The sequence below is a fragment of the Rattus rattus genome, chromosome 4, assembly GCF_011064425.1.
Source record: "Rattus rattus isolate New Zealand chromosome 4, Rrattus_CSIRO_v1, whole genome shotgun sequence".
Lineage (NCBI taxonomy): Eukaryota > Metazoa > Chordata > Mammalia > Rodentia > Muridae > Rattus > Rattus rattus.
In genome coordinates this window covers 53793170-53817342 of record NC_046157.1, presented here as the reverse complement: position 1 = coordinate 53817342, position 24173 = coordinate 53793170, and the positions used below count along the sequence as shown (strand labels likewise).

At 48.6% G+C, this 24173-nt stretch overlaps 1 protein-coding gene across 1 annotated transcript in view; it reads right to left on the bottom strand.

Annotated features, from left to right (window-relative positions):
* The window catches only part of Urb1 (URB1 ribosome biogenesis homolog), a 60411-nt gene that overhangs the window by 19160 nt on the left and 17078 nt on the right, over nt 1-24173 (bottom strand). Inside the window, exons 9-25 of the mRNA XM_032900456.1 lie at nt 23939-24134; nt 22659-22796; nt 20372-20545; nt 19558-19687; nt 18789-18905; nt 17368-17480; nt 14520-14639; nt 13273-13389; nt 12484-12622; nt 10981-11151; nt 10337-10530; nt 8650-8868; nt 7465-7644; nt 5368-6220; nt 4587-4785; nt 3917-4103; nt 724-782 (exon numbers count right to left, since the gene is read on the bottom strand). Of these exons, the coding sequence (XP_032756347.1) occupies nt 724-782; nt 3917-4103; nt 4587-4785; nt 5368-6220; nt 7465-7644; nt 8650-8868; nt 10337-10530; nt 10981-11151; nt 12484-12622; nt 13273-13389; nt 14520-14639; nt 17368-17480; nt 18789-18905; nt 19558-19687; nt 20372-20545; nt 22659-22796; nt 23939-24134 (3306 nt within the window). The remainder of the gene's footprint in view (nt 1-723; nt 783-3916; nt 4104-4586; nt 4786-5367; nt 6221-7464; nt 7645-8649; nt 8869-10336; nt 10531-10980; nt 11152-12483; nt 12623-13272; nt 13390-14519; nt 14640-17367; nt 17481-18788; nt 18906-19557; nt 19688-20371; nt 20546-22658; nt 22797-23938; nt 24135-24173) is intronic.

The window sequence follows — 24173 nt, the reverse complement described above, 5'->3', positions numbered from 1 at the left end:
TTAAATTAGAAACAGCTGAGTTTAGAAGAATGACAAGGGTGTTCAAAAGGTCAAACACAGGCACGCAATAACGCGCTGTGCTGGGACACTCTCTGCCATAAAACTCAGTGGATCAAATACTGCCTAGCATTTGTAGGGTCAGAGGCTCAGCCCCAGTACCACAAGAACAAATAAATAAAACAAGATAAGCAGAGCACATTTGGAAGGAGACAAATATGGGGCGGGCAGATGAAAAATTATTAGGAATGACAGACATCTGTGACATTCATCATGTTTGAGTACAGTTATAATCTATTTTTTCTATTTCAGTTTTACTTACAATGTATGTTTGCATGTGGGTGTGCACATGTAACAGCATGCATATAAAGGCCAGAAGACCAAGTGCATCCTGGGCCAGAAACAAACTCATGGTCAGACTTGGCAGCAAGCACTTTTACCTACTGAGGCATCTTGCCAGCCTGTTTTGCTTTCTTGAGATAAAGTCTCACTCAGTCCAGGCTGGCTTTGAACCTGCTGTACAGCTGGGGAGGGCTTGAATCTCCCCCCAATGCTGCATCACAACAAGCATAGCATACCCTTCCATGTTCCTGTTTCTAAGATGTTCCTTCTCACAGACAAGGCTGACAGCAGCTCTGTGACTGAGGCTAACGACAAGGGAAAGGACTGCACGGTCAGAACACCCCTATCTTTATAAGCCGCAGCAAGGAAATGAAATCAGCTTACTTGAGTCCTGTCTTCACAAACTGCTGCCAGTCACCAGGGTCAACCTCCTTAACTGCATGCTAGAAAAAGGCAAGCAAAAACGCACACGGAACATGTCAGTGAGCTGAAAACATGGAGCCTCCAGCCTGAGTCTCCAGGGGCAGCTGAGCTACCTCCAGTCCCTCTTACGACTCTCTGAATCAGGCTCACAAAGAACCCTGCCATCCCTCCTACTAAGTCTGTCAGTCCACGGCAGCTGCCCCAGCCACCTACAACCATTCCCGCTGAGACTAAGAGGGCAGAGACACCACAATGATCTTAAACAAGGACTAACTCACACAGACTTCGAGTTACCGCAAATACAAACAAAATATCCAAACCAGACCCCGCTTTGAGACAGGGTCCCAAAGTGTAGTTAACTTCAACTTCTACTCATCCTGCCCTTCTTCCTGAGTGATGATTATAGGTGTGGGCTACCAGGCTCTGTTTACTCAGTGCTGGTGATGGAGCCCAGGGTTTTGTACCAGCTGAGCAAGAGCTCTACCCACTGAGCTACAACCCTTTGTTTTGTTATTTTTTAAAAAGTAGCACAGATGGTTTATTAGCACGCCCATGTACATCAAACGTGCAAAAGGACATTTCCTTAGTGACCCTGTTACATCTCCATGCCTCCTTTTCAGAGGGCACAGGTGGATTCTCAGGGGATTCTCTAACCCAACCCAGGAAGCAGTGTTCAAAGGGAAGATGTCTGTGAAACACGAGGCTCAATGCTGGCCCTGAGGCACCAGCTGAGTACAGTGCACATTTGTCTCCTCCACCAGGCCAGCCACACGAGGCCTCAGTGCCTGTGAAGGCTGTGAAGGAAATTCCAGAGCACTGCACGCCTCCACTGAGGGACTGCTCTGAGTCATCCATCCTTAGCTGCAGCAGCTGCCCTTCAGGAACTCACCTGCACATACTGACGATGGCTAGCGCTGCCTTGACGGGACCTACATACTCTAGAAGTCAGACCTCTGGGCATCTCTGTGAGGGAGTTTCTACTCTGGGTTAACTGAGGTGCGAAGGACTCACCCTAAAGGGCAGCATGGTCCATTCCATGGGTCCCAGCGTGCGCGCATGGAAAAGGCTGGCTGAACCCACAACTTCACCCCTCTCCACCTCCTTACAGAGGTAGCCACTCGTCCCTGTCATGCTGCCTTCCTTGCATGGGCTATAGCTATAGGCTGAGAGCCCAACAGAGCCTGCTACTGTCACCCATGTAGCCACGCAGGACTCATTACAGCACTCTTTTTAACAGCAAAAATCATGGACGCCACGCACAGGTCTCAACAGTGTGTGCTAAGCACACTTCACTAGGAGGTCAGCGCCACTGCCAACACCAAAATGTGTCCACAGACACTGCTGTGGGGGGAAAGCCTGAACGTATGCTATCATGTTAAAAACAGAACAAAACCAATGCCTGAAAATGCAGGCTATGCATGACACGGACACAGCTCCATTAACACTTAAAGGTAGTTATTGCAAACACATGCATGCAGAGATCCACGACCTCTCTAGGGTATTCATTCACCTAACACGGTGGGATGGCCTCGCAATGCTTTCTTATTTTCACACTGCTGGTTTTCCTAGAGGAGGAGGCGGGGGCTGTGGATGGAGCTAAGGGAACACAGGCTAAGCCTGCCCTTGGCCTCTCGGCTCCCTCCCAGCTCTGCACCACTGGTTTCTTAAGCAGGGATGGTCATGTGTTAGCTTTATGATCACAAAACCCAGGAAGTTCAAATTTTCATCATGGGATTGAGGAAAAGGATGGTAGACATCTCACACACGGATTACTACTAAGAAACAAAAGCCTAGTTACTCATTCTCATGCCTGCAAAGTATTTAACCCAGAGAAGCCACACTGAAGAACACACATTGAAGTTATGCCTTTTTTGGGTTCCCTTTACTTTAAATTCACAAACCTATGACATAACAAATTAAGTCAGAAGTACAGGCTGTACGTTTTACACACACAGGCATACGTGCGTGCGTGGGCTTTGTATGATATATACCACTTGGTGATTTGTAATAAACTCATGAATAAAAACACAACAGCTAGATTGAAGTGGCCACTCAAGCAAACACTTGCCCTGACCAAAACCCTACATGCTTCAACTCCTGAAGAGGGAGCTTTGCTCAGGGTTACAATGGACAAATACACGGTACCTGCCTGGAAACTCTATGCCACACTCTGGAGCTAACAGTAACTTTGGGGACACTATTTGCATAAAAAACCAAAACACACCACTACCACCACCACCCACCACCACCACCACCACCACCACCACCACCACCACCACCACCACCACCACCACCACCACCACCAAGCAGCTCAAAGGGGAGGGTGCTTTAATAGAGGGGAATAAACAAGGAGCATTTCTAAATTCTCTAACAATTGCCAATCTGCAGACTAAATGGCTCACTGAAGCCAATGCTTCAGAAACCAGGGATGGAAGGCCTGGGGCTATCATAAGCAAACTGTTCAACCCACATTCTCAAACACCCTGAAGTCAGCCACAGGAAAGGGTACCATGTACTGATGAGTGAGGGTAAGAGTAACAGATTGTTTTTTGTTTTTTCCTAGAAACAAAGTGATCCAGAAGATAGGAAAGCAGTTCCTATAAAACAGTTAAGGAAATACTAAACTGTCAACTTTGAATTTCAAACCTAGTAAAACTTTCCCCAACTCATCCCATGAGGCCTGTCTTACCTAACACAGAAGCATCCGCTCCAGTAAAGCCACATGAAACACAGCCATTCCTTATGCACAATAGAACAACACCTAACATATTCATTAGCAAGGCAAATCCAAGAGACAGAGCAAGGCTGATACATTATGATCAATATACATCAATAATGCACTAAGAAGCAAGGCTGGCTTATCATTAACTAATAGAAATCACCCTATTAACAAAGCCATTAACTAGTAGAAACCACCCTACTAACAGACTAATCAAGATACAGACTATAACATCTCAGTAGATGCCACTCCTGATAAAAGATGGCTTACAGATTCAGGGCCCTCCTACCCCAGCTCTGCCCCGGCTGTGGCTCCTCTCATGCCCTATGAGGCCACACTCGCAGCACACAGCTAGAAATGCACCTCTGAAGTTTGGCTTGTCTGGCTTGCTGTCCCCTTAGCATGCAGCCAAGATCTCTAAGGAGAGACACTTACCAACAACTCGCTTAATCGGAGCAGCATTGTCTTCTCCTGCTCCTGGGTGTTCTCGTCTTCTGGCTCCCTGCCACTGAAGGACACAGCCAGCCACTGTATACAGGACCGCAGGAGGGTCTTCCTCCAGGAGGCTAGCTCCTCTGCTGACTCTGCCAAGGCTGCTGAAACAGAGTCCGCCACGATCCAACTGCAGCAGGAGAGCAGGTGGCAGATCACTGCTGAGGGCACTGGCCACTCTGAGCATCCCACCGTCAGGAACAACAGGTCTCTCCACTGAGGTCTAACTAGGGCCTCCCACCTCAGCACTAGTGACATACAGAGCCTGGTGCTTTCTCTGGAAGACTGTTCTATTGAAACACTTAGTGGCACTCTGTCCCCTCCACCCTCTGGAGACCAGAAACCACATCACCTCACGCTGGTTAGACCCTGCAAAACAGCTTCTGGGGAGGCCACTCTACTAGAACACTGCTCTCAGGGCATCAACCACAGCCATCTACATGCAGAGATGCACTTCTCCAGCCAATGGCTGCTCTAGTCAGACCTGCTGCTGCTGCATCTACTGATGCAGTGAGATGTCAGATGCTGCTTTCCCTTAACTTTCATTCTGTGTGCCAAATAGACAAGTGACACCAAGAAGGGGGAAAGCACCCAATGGCCTTGGTTTTCATACCTCTTGTGATTACTCAGAGTCCGAAGCAAGTTGGGTAAATGGTCCATGAGGACACGCAGATCTTTGGTTCTTGCAAATGGAATGAGCTGGGCCAGGGCCTCCAGATGCAGCGCATGTTTGGAAGGCCCAGCGATATGAAAGAACCTGTCTCGCACTTGTCTCCACAGGGCTCTCAAGACAGGAGTGACAGCAGAGGATACTAGGTAGACACAAAGCGGAAGTCACTGTAGACAATGCAGAGTACTTATGAACAAGAGGATGACTGTGGGAGCCGCCCTTCAGAAAGCACCTGTCACCACGGACACACATACAAAGCAATAGGGGAATTGCTTTACGTTTACTATGAATGACTACGTTGGAGGTGGCTGGTGCCAGACTTGAGGCTGAGCAGGGGGAGAGCATTGGATTCACGCTGCCCAGACTCAGTATGAACTTACCAACAACTTTCCTGAGGGATGGCACAGTGTGATGGGAAGGACAGATCAGCCTCCAGTTACTTCAGCTCAATCAGAAACAGCCAGACCACCCCAATGACTGCCCACCCCACCCTGCTTTTCTAATTAGGAATGGACAGGCAGGCACCTGGGGCCGCACTTCACTTACTAAGGGCAAGAGACAGGACATTGAGACATCTCAACTTTCTCAGCCTAAAGAGATTCCAATGAGGATGAGGAACAGGACTGTAGTGTACCCACTCTTGAGTGACAGGGTTTAAGATGGCAACTATTCTGCCTTTCCAGATGGGAACTCGTAAGTTGCCCAAAGCCAGCTATTCCCATACCTTCTGTTGGCCGCATGAAGCTTCCTTGCATCCTGTGTTGGAGGTACACATGGATAAGGGGGAAGAAGTCATCCAGGTGCTCTTGCAGGCTGGGCCCCACACCAGGCTGCCCACACCACAGCTCAAACTTCAGTAGATGCGTACTGCTGTACTGGAGGAGGAGGCTGGCAATGCCCAGGGCTGCCTTCGTCCGTCGGACCAGGCAGTACTCAAGTAGGTCAGTTGGCACCACGGGGGCCAGCACAGGGTCTTTCTGAAGAGTCTGAAGGAATACAGTGTCCAGCTCCTGCTCAGCCAGAGTGGGGAGGAGAGCCCCCAGGCCACGCACATACTCGGCACACCAGAGTAGCTCACTGCTCTGCAGCCGGTTCTGATGGCTGCTTGCCAGCAGTTGTACCAGGGTCTTTCCAAGACTGCTTAGTTGTCTCTCCTTCCCAGGACACTGTGTGCCTTGCTGGGTCAGCAGGTGGGCCTCTGGCAGTCCCAGCAGAGCCAAGGTGACTTCTCGGATCTGGACACCTTCCATGTACGGGTGCAGCTCTCGAAGGGCCTCCAGCTGAGGCAGGGTCTTGGGTGTCGTGGCTGAGTTCACAGTCCTAGTGCGGAGCTCTCTCAATACACTTTGGGTGATGGCTTCTGAGTACTTTGCCAGAAGGCCCAACTGACCCAGTTTATGGAGAATTGGGGAACTTGCCACCAGTAGCTGAAGGACCCCTGCACTGAAGTGGGCTGCAAGGAGCTTTACAAGGACAGGGCTGAGTGTGTGTGGAGGTAAGGCTTTCTGCTCCAGGGCCAGGAACCAAGTCTCCAGTGTGGGGTGTTTAAGGATGGCCACCAGCAGCTCCTCTACTGTCTGAAAGACAAAGCTGTGCGTCACACAGAGATGGAGGGAGGCCGCAGCTACTCGAAAGCATTCTGTGTTCTCAGTGAAATAGAGCAAGGAACACTTTGCAAATCTGCTCTATCCTTAGCCCCAACTTTTAGTGACACTCTCAGGCACGTTCGCCACCTCCTGACTTGGGCTATCAGGACACTACAGTCCTCCAGGGTGTGCTGCACCTCCCATCCATTCCCTGCACAACAATGACAACCAACCTGGGGTACAGTTTGTCCTCACCTAGCCACCAGCATGTCATTACCTAGCAGAGCAGACACAATACAGCCAAACTGCCTTTCCTGTCGTTTGGGTGGCCATGCAAAAACAAGGGATTAAAAGGAGCCACCTGCTGCCTGCTAGTGCCTCTCTGGTGGCTTTGCTCTACTGAACAGATCTGGTAGAGGGCCATGGTCTATCTTAACAAACCGGGCAGTTGTTTATACTCAGACAATGTCCCTGGGGAAGTTGGACAGAGACTAAGGCACAATTAAGAACTAAAGTCAACCCTGTTTCCACTTTTAGGTGGCCCCAAGAAATGAGTTCTGGCCCAGGTGACTTCTACGCACTGACCAGACCACAACTCCTAGGCAGGATAGGGAATGATGTAGTCTGGGTATATCTCTCATAGCCTTACCAACCATGACCTGGAAGATGGTCTGCTAATTCCCAGGGATGAAAACAAGTTCCTTATACCATGGTTATTTCTGAAGGAAGCAAAGAAACCTATCCCCTTTCCAACAAGGCTTTGCCAAACAGAAACCAGAGCTACATCTCCCACAAAGTCAATGTGGAGATCAAGGAAGAAAGCAGCCTATTTCATAAGACTACGAAATGAGAACATACCACTGGGAGTTTCCTGGCAAACTGCAACAGAACTAGCCATCTGGCCCAGAGAAACAGGTGACTACAGACAGAAGAATGCTGCTGCGCACATGTGCCCCAGTTAGCAGGACAGTTGCCTGACCCCCACTCTGATGCCCTCAAGAGGCTCAGGGCACAGGTACAAACAAGAGCTGAGGGCTGACATGATTATAAAGGACTGACTGGAAAGAGAGCCCTCCTTAGGCAGAGGTCATAGGTGGCTTGCAACATCTCAGGTATAGTTTTCTACATTTCTCTATTTTCCTACAGTGACCATATAACTCAGAACTAGCCAGTATCTGCAATCTTGTGGGAAAAGGGTAACAGGCTGAATGTGAGTGGTGGGGGGAGGGGAGTACCTTGTCAGTAGCCAACTCAAGTGAAGCTACAGACTCCATGTCCAGAAAGAGATCAGACTCAGCACGGGCAGCCTCCAACTTCTGCTGATTCTGGGCGTCCAGCTGCTCAGAGTGGATAACCAGGTGCTTAAGGAGACCCAGTAGGAACTGAAGGAGAGTTGGGCCCATACTTTTGCCCAGCTGTAAGAAATACATGACTCTCAGACAAGGCAGGGCTGACCCGTCACAGAGCAGTGATTGCCAGGCCCCATGGTGTCACCGCAGAAAACTAGAGGGTTAGGCAAACCAGGGAAGACTTGTATGCAGTTTCCAAGTTTCTTTCACATGTGAGATTTGGCTTCCTCCAGAACTATAAGGCAATCTCCCCTTCCCACCATTCTTCCCCAGATGAGCCCATGCTGAGACAAGAGAGCATGTGGGTATGGACTCGATATTTACAGAAGCGTGGGATAAAGGAAACTCATCATCCTAAACCTCAGGGAAATACAAATGGTAACTTTGGCTAAAGTAAGGAGGGTAAAGGCACTAGTCACCAAGCATGACAACCTGAGTTCAGTCCCCAGCATCTATACTGCGAAAGAAAATCAACTCCTACATGCCAGCCTCTGCCCTCCACATGTGCACATAAATAAAAATAAGTAAGTAAATCAAAATGTAGTAAGGTTGGCTTTGAGGGGAAGGGGCGGTGTTGATTTCAGGAAAACAGGGTTTCTTTGTGTAGCCTTGGCTATCCTGGAACTCACCGAGATCAGCCTGCTTCTGCTCCTGAGTGCTGGAATTAAACATCATGTGCTACCTCACCTGGCTTTGTTTTTAAAATAAGGGGAATGGGTCAATAACCAAACCTAAAGTAAGGAAGTGTAAAAGCACATCAGCACAAGGTTCAAAAGTGAGCTACTGGACTCACAAACCATCAAAGACAAGACTTGGCCATGCTGCTGTGTCCAGGCGACCAAAGGAAGGGCCTTGTCCTGAGTGCATACACCAGCAGACAGAAGAGTACCGCTGCCTCTGCACAGCTGTTCCAGGAGGCTCCAGCACGGGAACTGCACAGCTAAGAATCAGGCTCTAGAACTGGGGTCTGCCTTGTGGCCTTATCAGGATTCCTGTCCCTCCCTGTGGTACAGACTCAGGAGAGCACATGCTGTGCATGTGGGGGCTGGGAGGAGAAGGAAAGAAACTGACCTGGCTGAAGTTCTCCACGGTGCTCTTAAGGTACAGCAGGACCTGCTTGGCTGAGCGCAGCATGTGCTGCAGAGGTAGGCACGGGACAGCGGCTAGAACCTTTGCCTGGACATTCTTATCCCCAAGTGTTTGGCTTTCATACGCTGTTTGCAGCAAGATGGAGAAGCAGGAAGATGAGGGGGGCGTATAGGGTCCTAAGGTACCAGACACCTGCAGGGGCTGAGGTATCAAAAAGGATAAAACAGGAAAAAAATTACCTCAGAAGCAAAGGCTACACACACTGCTGACAACTGTGGTAGTGTGTAATGAAGGGCATTCCACACTGAGCACGCAGGGCAGTGTGGCGCTGTATCTAGGGAGCTCCATCCCAACACTGACAGCAGAGATCATCCTAGATGTGTGCCTGCTGAAGGGACGCACAGGCACTGGCACTCACCACACACACACCTTCTAGAGAGGAGCCGACTGCCAGACACGGCATGTGACTACTGTATTACCAGGACAAATTGCTACAAACTAGAAAAGCATCCCACCCAAAGCAAAGGCCTACTGCAGGCTACCTGTCCACACCAGAATACCTTGTCCAAAGGCCTAAGGGAGCATGGTGTGTGGGTTGCAGGGGGATAGGTAAAGGAAAAGAAGGATCCAGAGTAGTCCTGCTCCAAACACAAGTTACTGCTTATAACCACCAGGCTACCGTCTAACTCTACACATGTGACTCAGAGCCCGTGGCTTCCTTCAGCTGAAGAGCTCAGGCACTGTGTCAGGAAGCTCAGTGGTTCTCGAAGCATGGTCTGAGGACAAGGACAGCAGCAGCAGTACATGAGACAGTGGGACGAGGCTGAGTCTCAGGACCCCACTCCACTCCACACCCGCTAGCTAGGTGACAATGATGGTCAGAGCCTGGCAGTCAGGTTTAAGCAAATACCACAAAGGACGGGTCCAGCTATGACCCACCTCACTGGGGGCAGACACCAACACCAGTGCACAGGCAGAGTGGCACTGTTGGTGACCAAGGCCTCTTTGTAGAAGAAGGTGGCAATCACTGCTTTGGACATTAGCTCTGGAAACAGACTGACCAAGTCCTGTCCCACCACCAACTGTGTGGAAGCTCTCTGCACGTGATAAAGGGTGATCAGACTCTTGACCTACCTCTCAGAGGTAGTGGCTCAAATGGCTTAAAATATATATGGCACACCACCAACATGGCTACCATCGCAAGAAAAGAGTCCTACTCTATCTGCATTTTTAAGCGTAGCTGAACTGGATTGAATCCACACAAATCCAGAGCAGTGTTTAGACACACAGCATCTGAACAAGAATGCCATTACACAGAGCCTCCCCACCACCCATTTCCTCTCCTGGTGTAGAGCCCATGGGGTAGAACGAGGAGCAGACATGCTAGCTGAGAACACCAAGGTCTGCAGAAGAGTGGAGATAAACACTCCATTTGCTTGGGAAGGGAAGAGAGGAAGAGGCCAGGCTGAAGCAGTGACAATTTCTGTCCTTAGGAGCCACTCCGTTCACGTCAGCTGAGCAGCGCTAACATGACTGACATTCCTCTATTCAGCAGAGGACAGAGGAAGGTTAAGCCCTGGCTCTGCAAACTGTACAGTATCGGGACCCTCCAGCTACACGTCCAGCTACAAGTGCAGAAATGCTTCAGGGAGCAGTGAGTGTAACTCACCAAGGCCTCCTGGGCTTGCTCAGGAATCCAGAGACTGTAGTATCTGTGAAACTGGGCAAGCTGCTGACCGCAGAGCAGGCTAGCAGGCTCGAACTTGTCATAAGACTGGAGCAGAAGGCACAGGGCTAGGGGGTCCCTCTGGGTATGGAGAATGTCAGTCAACACTGCAGTCATGTATGCCACGATGCTTTCCCCTGCAAAGGAATCGGGGCAGGCAGGGTTAGGGAAAAGTAAGACTGCCTCTGAGATACTGATGTGATGCCCCTCCATAGTCAGTCACATCAGACCCAGGAGTACCAGCTCCATGAAGGGTCAGACACCCACCTGGGAGAGCACATGGTCTGAAATCAGGTCCTCAGGTCTGCACGGCCAGACCAAAACTACCCAGGCCAAAGACTTGCAGGTGATGCTCCTGTCCCTTCCTCTGCCTTGGCACACAGGCCTCTCCAAGTCACTCTCCAGGTATAGCACTCCCTGCCTGACCAGACCTCTAGGGTAAGCATGGTTGCCTTGCCCAGGTATCATAGAAACCATGCCTTCAGATGGCATGGCTGTAAGACAGGAAGAGCCTGTACCCCTGGGCCACTTCCCAGAAGACAGCCATTAGAAAGTCATCGGGCCTGTACTGGCCAATGACAAGGTACCTGCTTCACATTCTGTCCCGAGGAGCAGCTTATTCCTGGCTTCCAGAGCTGCAGGGACCAGAGCACTGAAGGGGAAGGTGAGCAGAATCATGTCTTCATTTAACAAGAACCCAATATCCTCGTCCAGGCCCTCACTGCCTTCCACCAGGACGTCCACCATGTCCAGCACATCTGCAACAGAGGAGGGGAGGCCAGCTTAAGTAGGGGCCATCAGAGGCTCCTACTGGAGACAGCCCAAGACAGGGAGATGCTAAAGAATGTTTACAGAAAGAGAGAAACAAAACCAACAAACATTCTCAAACTTCTCTTGGGGAAAAATGCTTCCCGGAGTTTGGGCCTGAACAGGTGACGATGAGGCCTATGGTTCTTTTTTTTTTTTTTTTGATTCTTTTTTTTTTTTTTTGGGGACCCAACCCAGGGCCTTGCGCTTCCCTAGGCAAGCGCTCTACCACTGAGCTAAATCCCCAACCCCGAGGCCTATGGTTCTTACGGATCTGAAAAGTGCAGGCTACTCTGCTAAGGTGGTAACTAAAGCCCAAGGACCTTACCCCATGCTCAGACAGACAAGCTGACATCTGAGAGGGCTATAGCACAGACCAGTAATTGGGCACCTAGGTTCAAACCTCTCTCCTCCCTCTTCTCCTCCCAGTCCTTCCCTCTCACCTACCCTCCTCCTATCCCCTTTCCTTTCTTTTCAAAGAAGGGGAGGCCTCCCTTGGCTATCAACCCGCCTTGGCATATCAATTTGCAATAGGACTAGGTGCATCTTCTCCTACTAAGACTAGACAAGGCAGCCTGGTTAGGGGAAAGGGATCCAAAGGCAGACAACAGAGTCAGCTACAAGCCCTGCTCCTGCTGGTAGGAGTCCCTCATGAAGACCAAGCTACACATCTGGTACATATGTGTAGGAGGTTTAGGTCCATCCCATGAATGCTCTCTGGTTTATAGTGCAGTCTCAGTGAGCCCCTATGGGCCCAGATTAATGGACTCAGTAGGTTTTCTTATGTAGGCCTTGACCCCTTGGCTCCTTCAATCCTTACTCCCTCTCTTCTACAAAACTCCCCGAGGTCTGCCTAATGTTTAGCTGTGGGCTCTACATCTGTTTCCATCAACTGCTGGGTGAACAGGTTCAAATCTTGAAGTTGCAAGGAAGCACTTGTGATAGCCAAAGTGACTTGGTCTCTCTGTTCCCAGCTCTCTGAACTATATATATACTAAGGAGGAAAGGAATCCTTCCTCATCTTAGAGCTGTTAATGAGGTTTCTGAGATCTGTGAATTTAACAGTGCCAGTACACAGTAGACCACACACACACACAGAGCAGCTAAATTCTTCTTGCATGGTCCAGTTTGTAAGTGAGATGGCTTCATCTGCAGAGAGGCCTCATCTTTCACACGAGGAAACGGGCTGTCTGTACTCTAAGCCAAGCCTTTGCACAAGTCTTGTTCTGTCTAACTGTGGCCTGAGAGGCAGAGCACAGGCAGGTTCTGGGCATGAAACCTACCATCAATATGGGAGATGGGAATGCTGACATCATCTGCATCCTGCTTTCCCACAGCGCCCTGCAAGGTGCTGGCTTCTTGGACAAACTCAGAAGCTTTGTCTGTGTATGAGTAAGGATTCACCACCAGTGTCAATAAAATCTGAACATAAAAGAGGCAGGTAAAGACAGTTAAATGGCAACAAGAGAAAAAAGCCTAAAATGCCCTTGGTCTAAATCAAATAAAGTAAGAAAATATTAACCGCCCTTATCATCATCATCATCATCATCATCATCATCATCATCATCATCATCATCATCATTAGTGGTGGTGGTGGTGGTGGTGGTGGTGGTGGTAGTAGTAGTAGTAGTAGTAGTAGTAGTAGTAGTAGTAGTAGTAGTAGTAGTAGTAGTATAATTTTACTGAAAAGATTTTTTTTTTCAGAACTGAGGACCGAACCCAGGGCCTTGCGCTTGGTAGGCAAGCGTTCTACCACTGAGCTAAATCCCCAACCCCTACTGAAAAGATTTTAAAAGCTTTTTTGTTATACAATTTTAAAAGTATCTCTTCTGTTCTACTGTTTTGTAACTTTGCTTTTTGGATAAATTTATTCCTTCATGCAAAAAACAAGCTTCCCAAATGAAATCAAGAAGCATGCAGTAGAGTACTGCTGTTCAGAGGCTAACATGGAGTGGCTCTCAGTGTCAGCAAGATTAGGAAGTCAGGAGCCCTTCAGGTGTAAATGCACACTGGGCAGTGTGGCCCAGTCAGCTGCCCCCAGCACAATCTGGTCCACTGAGCTCCGCACTCACACGCTCCAGGAACTGAATGACGGTTTCCTTGTGCTTTTCTGCAGTGCTGTCCAGGCGCTCCAGCCAGAGCTCCAACTCTCTCCACGTGTGTTCGAACACGCCTGTGTCCCGAAGAATCTGTGGGCAGTGGAGCCATGCAAAGGTCAGAACGGAAGTTACTTTTTCTGTGCGGCTGCACACGTTTCAAACCAACGTACCAGAGTACAGGTGCCAGCTCTTCTCCCAGGATGGAAACCCACTGCTGAGGACAGAGCGGAGATCACGCCATCCCCCACTGGGGACAACATGGTACCTTTCTCACTACTGTGCACTCCCTTTCCTGCCTTAGTTCTTGGTAAGGAGAATGATCCAGGTGGTTCTGAGGCTCGTTTTTATCTGGATTTCCACAAAGACCCGATAAGCATGTGCGACTCCACCCTCAGCATGGGGGCCCTCCAAGTCTAGGTAGGAAGCGCACCGTTCCTACCAGGGTCTGAGCTTGGGACGAGATGGTCCACTGGTGTGGGAGGCTCAGGGCTAAGTGCCCTTATGCCACAGAGCCCTGCAACAGTGTGCACCAAACTTCCCACAACTGTAATCTGCACCTCTGTGGCTATCGGTTATGAGGTCAGTAAGGACACGATGGCACCAGCAGGGACTAAAACAGGGTGGGTCTCAAGTTGCTCAGGTAAGAAGCTCAAAATGCAGAAAAATTCAGAAAAAAACACAAAGTCTCCTGTTGGCACCTACTGCCACCATTAGTGTTTTTGAGACAGGGTGTGGAAATGTGGCCTCAGAACTGTCTAGTCTAGACCACAGGTACCTATTGCTGTATTACATGTCTGGCTGGTCAAGTGCCCGTGGAGAAGTGAGGGCCACATTCAAGAGATAAGACAAGAAGACCAAGTCCTCACTCCTGCACCTGACTCTGGGGACAACTGAGATGGGGGTGATGGACAAGGGTGAAAAGTGAGAGGCCCAGGGAAGTGGGAAGGAGGTTCAAGCCACAGCTCTGAAATAGTTTCCCATGGGAACAGAGCCTAGGGAGAGTGTGTGTCCTGACTGACTTTCATATTTCACCTTTCCAGTCCCCACATATACATACACAGACACAAAATAAACAAGTACATTATAAAAAAATTTAAATTTACTATATTCCAAATAAAAGAATTCACAAAACTCTACATACTCCTAAAACATTCTAAGTCACCACCATAGGGAAGCCATGCAACCTCCTATCAGACGAGAGACTGCTACAGGATACTGACCTTCATGATCAGACGCTGAGTGGATGACTTGAGCTGTAAATGGCTACTATTCACAAACATCTTCATCAACAGGTAAAACACCGAGCGTTCTCCTCCAACGATTTCTGCCTCGGGGCCTTCCTAGAGTTTGGATATTATCTCAACTGTTAATATGCACAATTAACCAAGGCCACTACTTGCTGAGCAAACGTGTGACTGACTGCATGCTCAGCACATTGCCAGGTTCAACATGCTATCGCATTTTAATTACCAATCAGAGAGCAGTACAGGGACGTTACACACAGAAAACCTTACAAGGCAGGCCACTCATCCAGATCCTCCAGCAGCAGATGGTAACAAGCCACAGAGCAGCACACAACCATTTCTGGGGCCACAGCTCAAGTCTTCACGTATAAGGCTCACGGAATCCGCCCCTCACCTAGGAAGCAGCAGAGCTGCTGTCCTATCTGACTCACACAGAAGGTAACAGTGTCCTGGAAACCAAGATCTGGCATAGACATGCACACAAGTGGGCAGTGAAGAGCAACCCTGAGCTGTCCACCTCAGCTGCATGGGCTGCATTTCATCAGGACACTGTGTGAGCTCACCAGCCACATACTAGGGCCTTTAAAACTGCTTCCAGACTCTGAACACATGCTTTAGAGCGGTGGTCTGCACCCTTCCTGATGCTGCACCCTTTAATACAGTTCCTCATGTGCTGACCTCAATCACAAAAGGACTTAGTTGCTACTATAACTGAAAGTTTACTACTGCTATGAATTGTAATGTAAATATCTGTGATTTCTGATGGTCTTGGGTGACCCACGCGCTGAGAAACCTCTGTCTTAGAGACGGGCACAGAGCCCACATTCTGTAAAGTCTGTTGATATGCAATGGCCCTTAGTGGGGATAACTTGGTCCAGTACACAATACCAGCACAGAAGACGCACTTCAGAAGCATGAAATGTGTAGAGCACAGAATGTCAATGTCGTGTGTGCAGTCCCACCCCACCCTTCACCCCCCAGGATTCTGTGTAGCCCTAGCTGTGCTGGGAACTTGCTCTGTAGACGAGGCTGACCCACCTGCCTCTGCTTCCCAGGTGCTGGGATTAAAGGCCTATGCCAACTGCCTCCAGGCTGTCAATCAATGTCTTAGAGTTGCCATTTCTTTCACATTAAGCGGCCTCTTTTGGGCAAATTTTCATGGACAAAGATTGTGTGGAAAACATATCTTATAGTGTGACACTTCTTGTGACATTCAGGATCCAAAAGCACTCACAGTGTCATGCCATAAAGTGCCAAAGGAGAACTACAAAGCACAGTGTGTCATGTGCTGTCTCTTCTACTTGATAACTGCTCTCGGCCTCCATTGTTTCTGTCACTCTTTTTTTTTTTTTTTGGTTCTTTTTTTCGGAGCTGGGGACCGAACCCAGGGCCTTGCGCTTCCTAGGCAAGCGCTCTCCCACTGGGCTAAATCCCCAACCCCTCTGTCACTCTTTAAAGACTGTCCTGAACACACCTGGACAAGTGACCCATCAGCAGGAACTTCCTGGTGCATGCTGACTTGATGTGCAGATAAGATGGCGGTTACTGGGTAGTGACGGTACTCTGGGAGGACTGTTCACCTTTACTTTCACTTGTAAAGGTTTGCCTTTGTCCCGGGAAACACAAGCACAGGGACTAAGCTTCTTTCTTCCACCCTCCACTTCTCCTCCTGGGGATAGCTGGTGTCCTGGTTTCCATGCCTTTTTAGTAACGACGAACACATATGTGTGTGAATAGCTGTGAGTGTGCAAGCACATGTGCACATATCCAGGTGTGTGTTCCCTCCTTTGGAATGACAGCTATTGTTATCTTTTCTTTTGCCATCTTAAGCAATGCACTTGCACTGCTGTGCATGGAAACTTTCGCATTCCTCTGACCCACTCCTGCTACCCCACAACGTATTATGGTCTAGATTGCTTGGTTTTTAATGAGGCCCGAGTTTCTTGCATTTAGAGAAAGAAAAGTGTGAAGGAGGTGGCTCAGTGGCGCAGTGGTAGAGCACTTAACTAGCACACACAGGCTTTAGTTCTATGCCCTGCACCAGTGTGGAAAAGGACAACTTTTCTAACTTTCTGAGTATATCATCAAGAGCTACTGGCCCAACCCAGCTGGAATGAAATTACCAACATATAGCATGCCATTTCAGGATGGAGACAGCTGAAGGCTGAGAGGAGGGCTCAGGACAGCACTATCTGGGCCCACCACAGAGCTCTAGCATTGCAGAAGTGTCCTGAACTCTCTCTGACCCCAGCAGCCTGCCCAACATGGTATGGGTGGAGAGGTCAAAGCACCCTTTGTGCAGTCTGCCATCTTGTAAGTCCTTATGCAATTATGAATTGTCCTCAACTCAGAAAGAGAATTCTGAAAATGTCGTGTATAAATGTCAACATGCCTTTCCATGCCCTGGTTCCATATAAAAAAGGTTCGTAAGAACCAAGTCACTGTGTGATCTGAGGTACTCAGAAGCACATGTATTCTTGCCAGTGCACAGGAGAGACAGCACCTAGGACACAGGTGAACATCTGGTGCCTGCTGACCTTCCCTGCATGAGTGAAGATGCTAGTCCTAGAAGATGCTGCTGAAGGCATGCAGACACTGTGTCCAGTATCTGCCAGCCTCAGCTCTGTTAGCACGGTGGTGCTCCCAGCCTCAGCTCTCTGTTAGCACGGTGGTGCTCCCATTCTGGGTACTGAGTTCTCTCAGGGTGAGAACAAAGGGAAAGTCATGTGCTTTATTTCCAAATGTGTTCACTGACAAGAACTGGGAAAGAATGGAGAGAAAAGTCAAGCACACTGGCAGAAGACTGGAGATGCCCAATTCCTACCTGTGCCTTTAGCCACAAAAACTTGTTAGCAGGCAGTTCCAGGGCCACCTTCAGCATGTGGTGCTGCAGGATGGGAGGAGCCTCCTCGGCAGGGCCCTGCTCAGAGATGATGCCTGCAGCCAGAGATCCGGAAAACACAATATTACCCAGAATAGGGGAGAGAAAGGACAGAGAAAGGACGTAGTCTGCTCCCTGTGTTCCAAGCTCCCTCGCTCAGGCTGTGAGCAGCATAATTCTCTTGACAACTCCCCATTTGATGTCTATCGGAATTTGTCAACAAAAGTCCAAATTCTACAAGCTCAAAATACCCCTTGTTTGTCCCTTAGCCAATTTCAGCCTGTCCTATAACTGAAGTCACCATACGATATACCACTGCCTCACTGCCTCAAAGTATGGTCCCAAACTCATGAACCTTACACCCCCATTATACCAAGCAGAGAGCAGGCCTATTAGCCAGGCCGTAAGTATTTGTACACAGAGACTATGAGCACCAAGCCTGACCACTGACTCTGTTCCCTAGCCTGGTCTCTAGAGTCCTCCCCTGCTTGGGAAGGCTACTGTTCCTAAGACCTACATGGCCATATCTTTATAAACTTCATATTCACATGGAAAGGCAACTTTTCACCCTTGATGATTAAAATGCTAATTATAAGTCTTGAGAAATAATTATTTCAAGAATTTATATAAATTCCAAGAATGGTATTTTTGCAAGTCACTATAGGCCAATTATAAAATTGATTTTATTAGGCAAACTTGACCATCAAGGAACCGTGTCCAGACCAGCATGATGCTATTTACACAAGATGGTTTGAGCCTGACTCACTCGGGTAACGTAACGTAACCATGCACACTGCACCTCTGTACAAACAGGATGGCATGTCCCTTCTACAGGGCTCTCCTTTCTTCTGTCCCCTTGCAGCCTTGTCTTGGAATAAGTACCAAATGACCTGGTTTGGGGACAACCCTGAGCAGCGTGCCCAGGCAGCTTGCCCTCTCACTGCTGTCCTAGGTGTTCACTAGGTAAGTAATATGGGAGCCTCACTGGCAGAGACAATAGTGGTACAAATAAATCATGGTGATGGGTTACATCTGCTGATAAACTGCCCATACTACCCCTCCTGGTCCTCGCTCCTAGACTCTGCTGTAGTTTACTGGAGTGACCTTTGTCCCCCACTGGCAGAAACAGAAGCAGCTCGCCTGCAGTTCCCCCGCCCCTTTTTTTTAAAGATTTATTTATTATATGTAAGTACACCATAGCTGTCTTCAGACACACCAGAAGAGGGCATCAGATCTCATTACAGATGGTTGTGAGCCACCATGTGGTTGCTGGGATTTGAACTCAGGACCTCTGGAAGAGCAATCAGTGCTCTTAACTGCTGAGCCATATCTCCAGCCCTCGCCTGCAGTCCCTTAAGACCCACCTTTTAGGAGCTTGCTGAAGTCAAAGTTGTACTGCGTGACCACGTGGGGAACAACCTGTTGGTAGAGGCATATGACCTGGAGCAGGACGGATTTCAGAAGAATTGTTTCTGCATCATCTGTACCAAAGGGAGACAACATGCATTAGGACAAATATTTGTCCTTTGTCCCTGATCAGGTGAGCATTCACAGCCCTACATGACTAGCCCCAGCCAACTGCATCCTCCGCACTGAGGCTACAAAAGGCTACTGACATTGAAGGGTCAGTGTGGTAGCAGGGTTGATGCTGTCCCATGGACCTGCTCTTAAGCACTCTTTACTGCTGCAGCTTGCTCAGGCCAAGGTTGCCTACCAATCTTGGGCTTCCTATCCTCATCCGAACAGCAGGGATGCACAGTAAGGACTGCCCTATAGTGTCTAGATATGGAAAACCACACCTGGCCAACACCAAATTTTAACACAAGAGAGGCCTGGTAAGCCCACCCCCATCTGCACAGCAACCAAGAGTCCTCACCCATTCATACAGCATGCATGGGTGGTCAAGCCTTTTGAGACATGGTGCTGGCATACAAACACTAAAGTATTTCTGATACTAAAACTCACTAAAATGTACAATTCCACCTAATGCTTCTCCCTAGGCAAAGAAGGATACAGAATCTTCATGGCTAGAGGGGCCTTGACACAGAACTGCTTAAGGAACCTCTGAGGAGCCATCCTGGCTGCCTGACATCTCTGTCCAAGGTCAAGAGCAGAGGTAGCTGAAGCCCTCACCACGATGGACAGCTTTGGAGGCAGCAGGAGTCTTGCTACTGCTCTTCTTCCCTTTCTCCTGGTTCTCCTTAATCTCTTGCTTTTTAAATGATTGCCAGACCCAAATAACAGTGTTCAGATCTGGCAAAATCTAGGTGAAAAAGAGAAGCCAAGATTACAAATTAGTCATTTGAAGCATGGAAAGACATCAATGAACTGACGTACTAACAGGGAAAAAGCAAAAACAAACCCAGAGAGGAGACCTAAGGGAGAATAGCTCATCCCTGTAAGCTCGCTCCTGCGGCACATCCTAGAACTGCACTCAGTCTTCCACTCAGCCCAGGTGGTGGGACGGGAGGGCCTCTTCCTGGAAACACCTCCAGGAATCTGCCAAGGACCACCAGGGCACTCCGCACTGCTGGCCAGTATGCAGAAGACATTCCTTATTAGCAGACTTAGGCATGGAGAAAGCAGATATCCACCAGCCACCAACTGCCACTCCCTTCTAACCTGAGCCTCAGTCCCATCAGTGTGTGTGTGCATTTACAGGTAGGGAAAGAAGCCACAGGCCCCACTAGAACGACAACCCACTGTTTCTGTGCAAAGGCAAGTCAGAGCCTGACTCCTAGCTCACTCAAGGATCTGTCCTAAGTGAGATCTCTAAGCAAACGTCGTATTTGCTGCTCCTGAGTACTGTGCCAGGACACTGCCTGCTAGCTCCGCTATCCAGCAGCTAAGAGGACACATCCCTCAGCTCCCACCCCATGTCCCTTTCTCTCGTCTGTGTTTGGAGACCGGGTCTGCAGTGAAAACTCAAACCTAGCCCTGCACCCACCTTGCTCAAGGCTTCTCTGAAGAGCTGAACAAATTCTTCCATCATCTCAGCTGTGTACACGTCTGAATCTTGCCAGGTCTCTTTGTCCAGACAGTGGTCAACTGTTTTTAATGCTCTCTTCAAAATGATCGAAATAAGGGATAATGCTGACTGTTTTACAGGTATGCTGTCCAACTAGAAAGAAAAGAGAACTGAAATCATATGTGTCTCTCGGGGACAGCTGTGCTTGACAGGTTCTTGCTGTTCTCGTTACTATTAGGGAAAAGCCAAAGAGTTGACAGGACTCTTCACTGAGAAGTGGTGACCTGGGGACCTTCCCCATAGACATCTATCCTGTCGGAGTCCCATGGTAGACTGCTCTGCACATACTTCTCAGTCAGCCTTCCCTGACAACCACTCAGCTATTACAAATTATCTGCAGTGAGAGCACAGGATCTCTGCCTGGCAGCCACTTACGACCCATAAGAAGCACTCACATGCAGTAAGGTAGTGAGACGTCAAGGAAACATGCCAGCTTGCTTGTGAGGAAAGGTTGCACCTTTATAAAGACTAAGCAACTCTGGTAACCTAGATGAAATCTGCCCACCAAGTTTACATGCTAGACGCCCTGTTCCAAAATGGTGGCAGTGAGAGGTGACAGAATATTTAGGGGGTAGGATCACTGAGTAGGCTTAAGTTGTCTGTTAACAGAGTTCTCACAGGATGAGTTGATTTCTAGAAGCAAGGGTTGTTGCAAAACCAAAAAACAAACAAAAAAACCAAAAACCAAAAATCCTGGGCCAGGGCTGATGGTGCATGCATGTAATTCTAGCACCCAGAAGACTGAGGCAGGAGGATCATCATGAGTTGAAGGCCAACCTGACCATCAAGAAATCAAAGTAAACCAGCCCCTCACCATGTGTTCCTGCCCACTCTGCTCACACACTGTACGCCTCTTTGTTCATCTACTGTCACTCATGGCACAGTAAGTGGGGCCTCACTAAAGCCTAAACACACAAGGTCACTCAACCTTGGACTTTTAGCCTCTAAAGTTATGCATAAGTACACAACTTAAAGTGTTGGAATAGCAACAAAAGATGGACACACACACACACACACACACACACACACACACACACACACACACACACCCCACAGACTTCTGATACCCAGAGTTCTCAGTTAGAGAACAACCAAGAAGAGTGTCAAGGACCTCAGTGACCTCAGAGACTGAGTAATGTTCAAGGACCTGTAGGTCCTATCAGCAAAAACAGGATGGGCCCAGGACACTGTGGTAAAAAAAAAAAAAAAGGAACCCAGGGAATGATGTTTCTGATGGGATATGGGGAATTCTACCAGAGATAAGATATCTTTGAAGTTTATTTTGTGTGTGTGGTATGTGTGTCTGAGTGTGAGTATATGCACGTGAATGTAGGTACGTGTAGACATCAGGAGACAGTATCACAAGTCCTGGAGATGGAGTTACAGGCAGCTGTGAACTGCCCAACATGGGTGCTGGAAACTAAAGTTGGGTCCTCTGGAAGAAAAGCAAGTGCTCTCAGCCACTAAATAAGGATACAAAACTTAAGTATCACTTTTTCCTCCAACACTGCCTGAAAATAGCTGTCCCTCAATATAAATGGTCCCCGTAAATCTTAACACCTGGTCCATAAGGCCCTTCAAAGAATTAAGAGATTGGTGCTATTTCCAGATATCCTGAATGAGTGAAGTTTTACCACAGTACCTTCCCTTCCTCTAACATTTTCCCGCACCCACACACCCTACAGAAATGTAGAGGGTTAGGGGTCCCCACAGAATGCTGAAGCAGAGCTAAAGACACCATGCTAGTCACTGCCAGAAGAAATGGCTAACCCCAGGTGCACAGTTGTCCTCGTCAGTGACTTCAAGGCAAAGCTCTGTCTGACAAAACAGTCAGACGCCATCAGCAGGTGTTTTCAAGGACCACATGCTGCAGACGGCAGCAGAAGAAAGCTGGGTGTGTATGACTTACCTTTGTTTTCACATTTTAAATTTTATTTTGTGTGTGTGTGAATGTTTTGCCTAAATGCATGTATGTCTGTGCAGCATAGATAGATAGATAGATAGATAGATAGATAGATAGATAGATAGATAGATAGATAGATAGATCGATCGATCCATGGTATACACATACATATACACAAACAGCAGAGGCCACAAGAGGGCATCTGATCCCCTGAAACTGAAGTCACAGAAGGTTGTAAGCCAATACTTGCTAGGAACTTAACTTGGGTTCTCTGACTGAGTCATCTCTTTCCCTGTGACTTACATTTAATGCCTGAGTGAACATGATCTTATTGCACACCAGAGGCACTGTGGTCACCATCACCATCGCCAGGAGCCTTGGCAAGGGGATAAACTCTCTAGTCCAAAAGGCCGGGGAAATCTCTGGCTGGGCCTCATAGATCTACAAAAGGGAAGAAAGAGATTGAGTTATGGATGGAAGAGGTACAAGGTATAAGTCCCCCAAATCCATTACCTATTACACAACCTGCTAGACCCGGTCCTGCTGCCCCTGACAGGTTACTGACAAAGCACTCACTCAATCCCTTTGAAGCTTCATGAAAATCCTTTAGACAGACACTTAACACACAAATGTGCTGCTCAGATGTCAAACGTCAATGAGATGACCAGCCTCACAGCTACACCATAAGGATTCACACCACACTATAAAACCACACAAGTGCCCCTTCAGCAGCATGGGGCTGGACAGCAATAGGAGCAGCTCCCAGGACAGATGCTGGCCAAGGTGAGTGCTTCTCACAGGACTCACAAGGCCTGCACACATGTGCTCTAAGAAAACCATGTATGAATCAAAAGAGCTGGTTTTACAGATAATGCCCAGGACAAGCTGAGGCATAAGCCAACAATCATAGAAATGTACCCAACTGAAGACCGTAAGTCTGAGAGAAGGCTGAGTCACATTATGGTCACAGCTAAAGCTGTTTACTTTATTTACAGTTAAGTGTGATCTGCAGATCCAAGATCCACAGCTCTTTGAGCACCAATATGATGTTCAAGTTTCACATAGCAGAGCTGCCTCAGTGAGTAGGAGCACTTGACACATAAGTATATGGACCTTTGCTCAACACCCAGGACCTACATACAATACCAGGCATGACTGGGCAGCCCCAGTGGTGTGTGGGAAGACACAGGAGGGTCACCGTGCCTCCAAAACCTTGTAGAGGTTGTACAAAATTACAAAATCCACCCCACCCCACTCATGCAAACCTTCCTGGTCACAAGCATTCAGGATGGGATATCTATCTGATCCACACATCACACAAACATTTTTGTTACAAGTTTTACTGTTCTGTTCAGACTTCACTGATATCAGCCTAAATTGTGACTCCCAAGGATCAGAAATGAGCTCAACTGAATCAAAAGGGAAAATTCCAAATCCAGCTCAGTGAGAAACCAATGCTACCACAGGGTAAGGCCACCAATCGTGTGGTTCACAATACCCCATCCCCAAGACGGGCTTCACTGCACACCCCAGCAGAGCAGATGCCCGCTGGCCCCACCCACCAGCTCTGCTGAGCCCTGTACCTTGTTCAGCAGCTTCACGTTGTTTAGCCAAGTGGACTTCACTCTTGGGAGGAAGGAGAACGTGACCTCCCTGAAGTATTTGGTCAGCAGGTCTGGGCACACCTTCAGGATGCTTACCACGAGTGAGGCCACCAGCTCATCCCCTGCTGCAGTTTTCAAACTCAACAGGAAGTGCAGGAGTGTCAGGTTGCCTCCTCTGTTAGGAACAGAGACAAGACCAGAAAGGTCAGCAAGA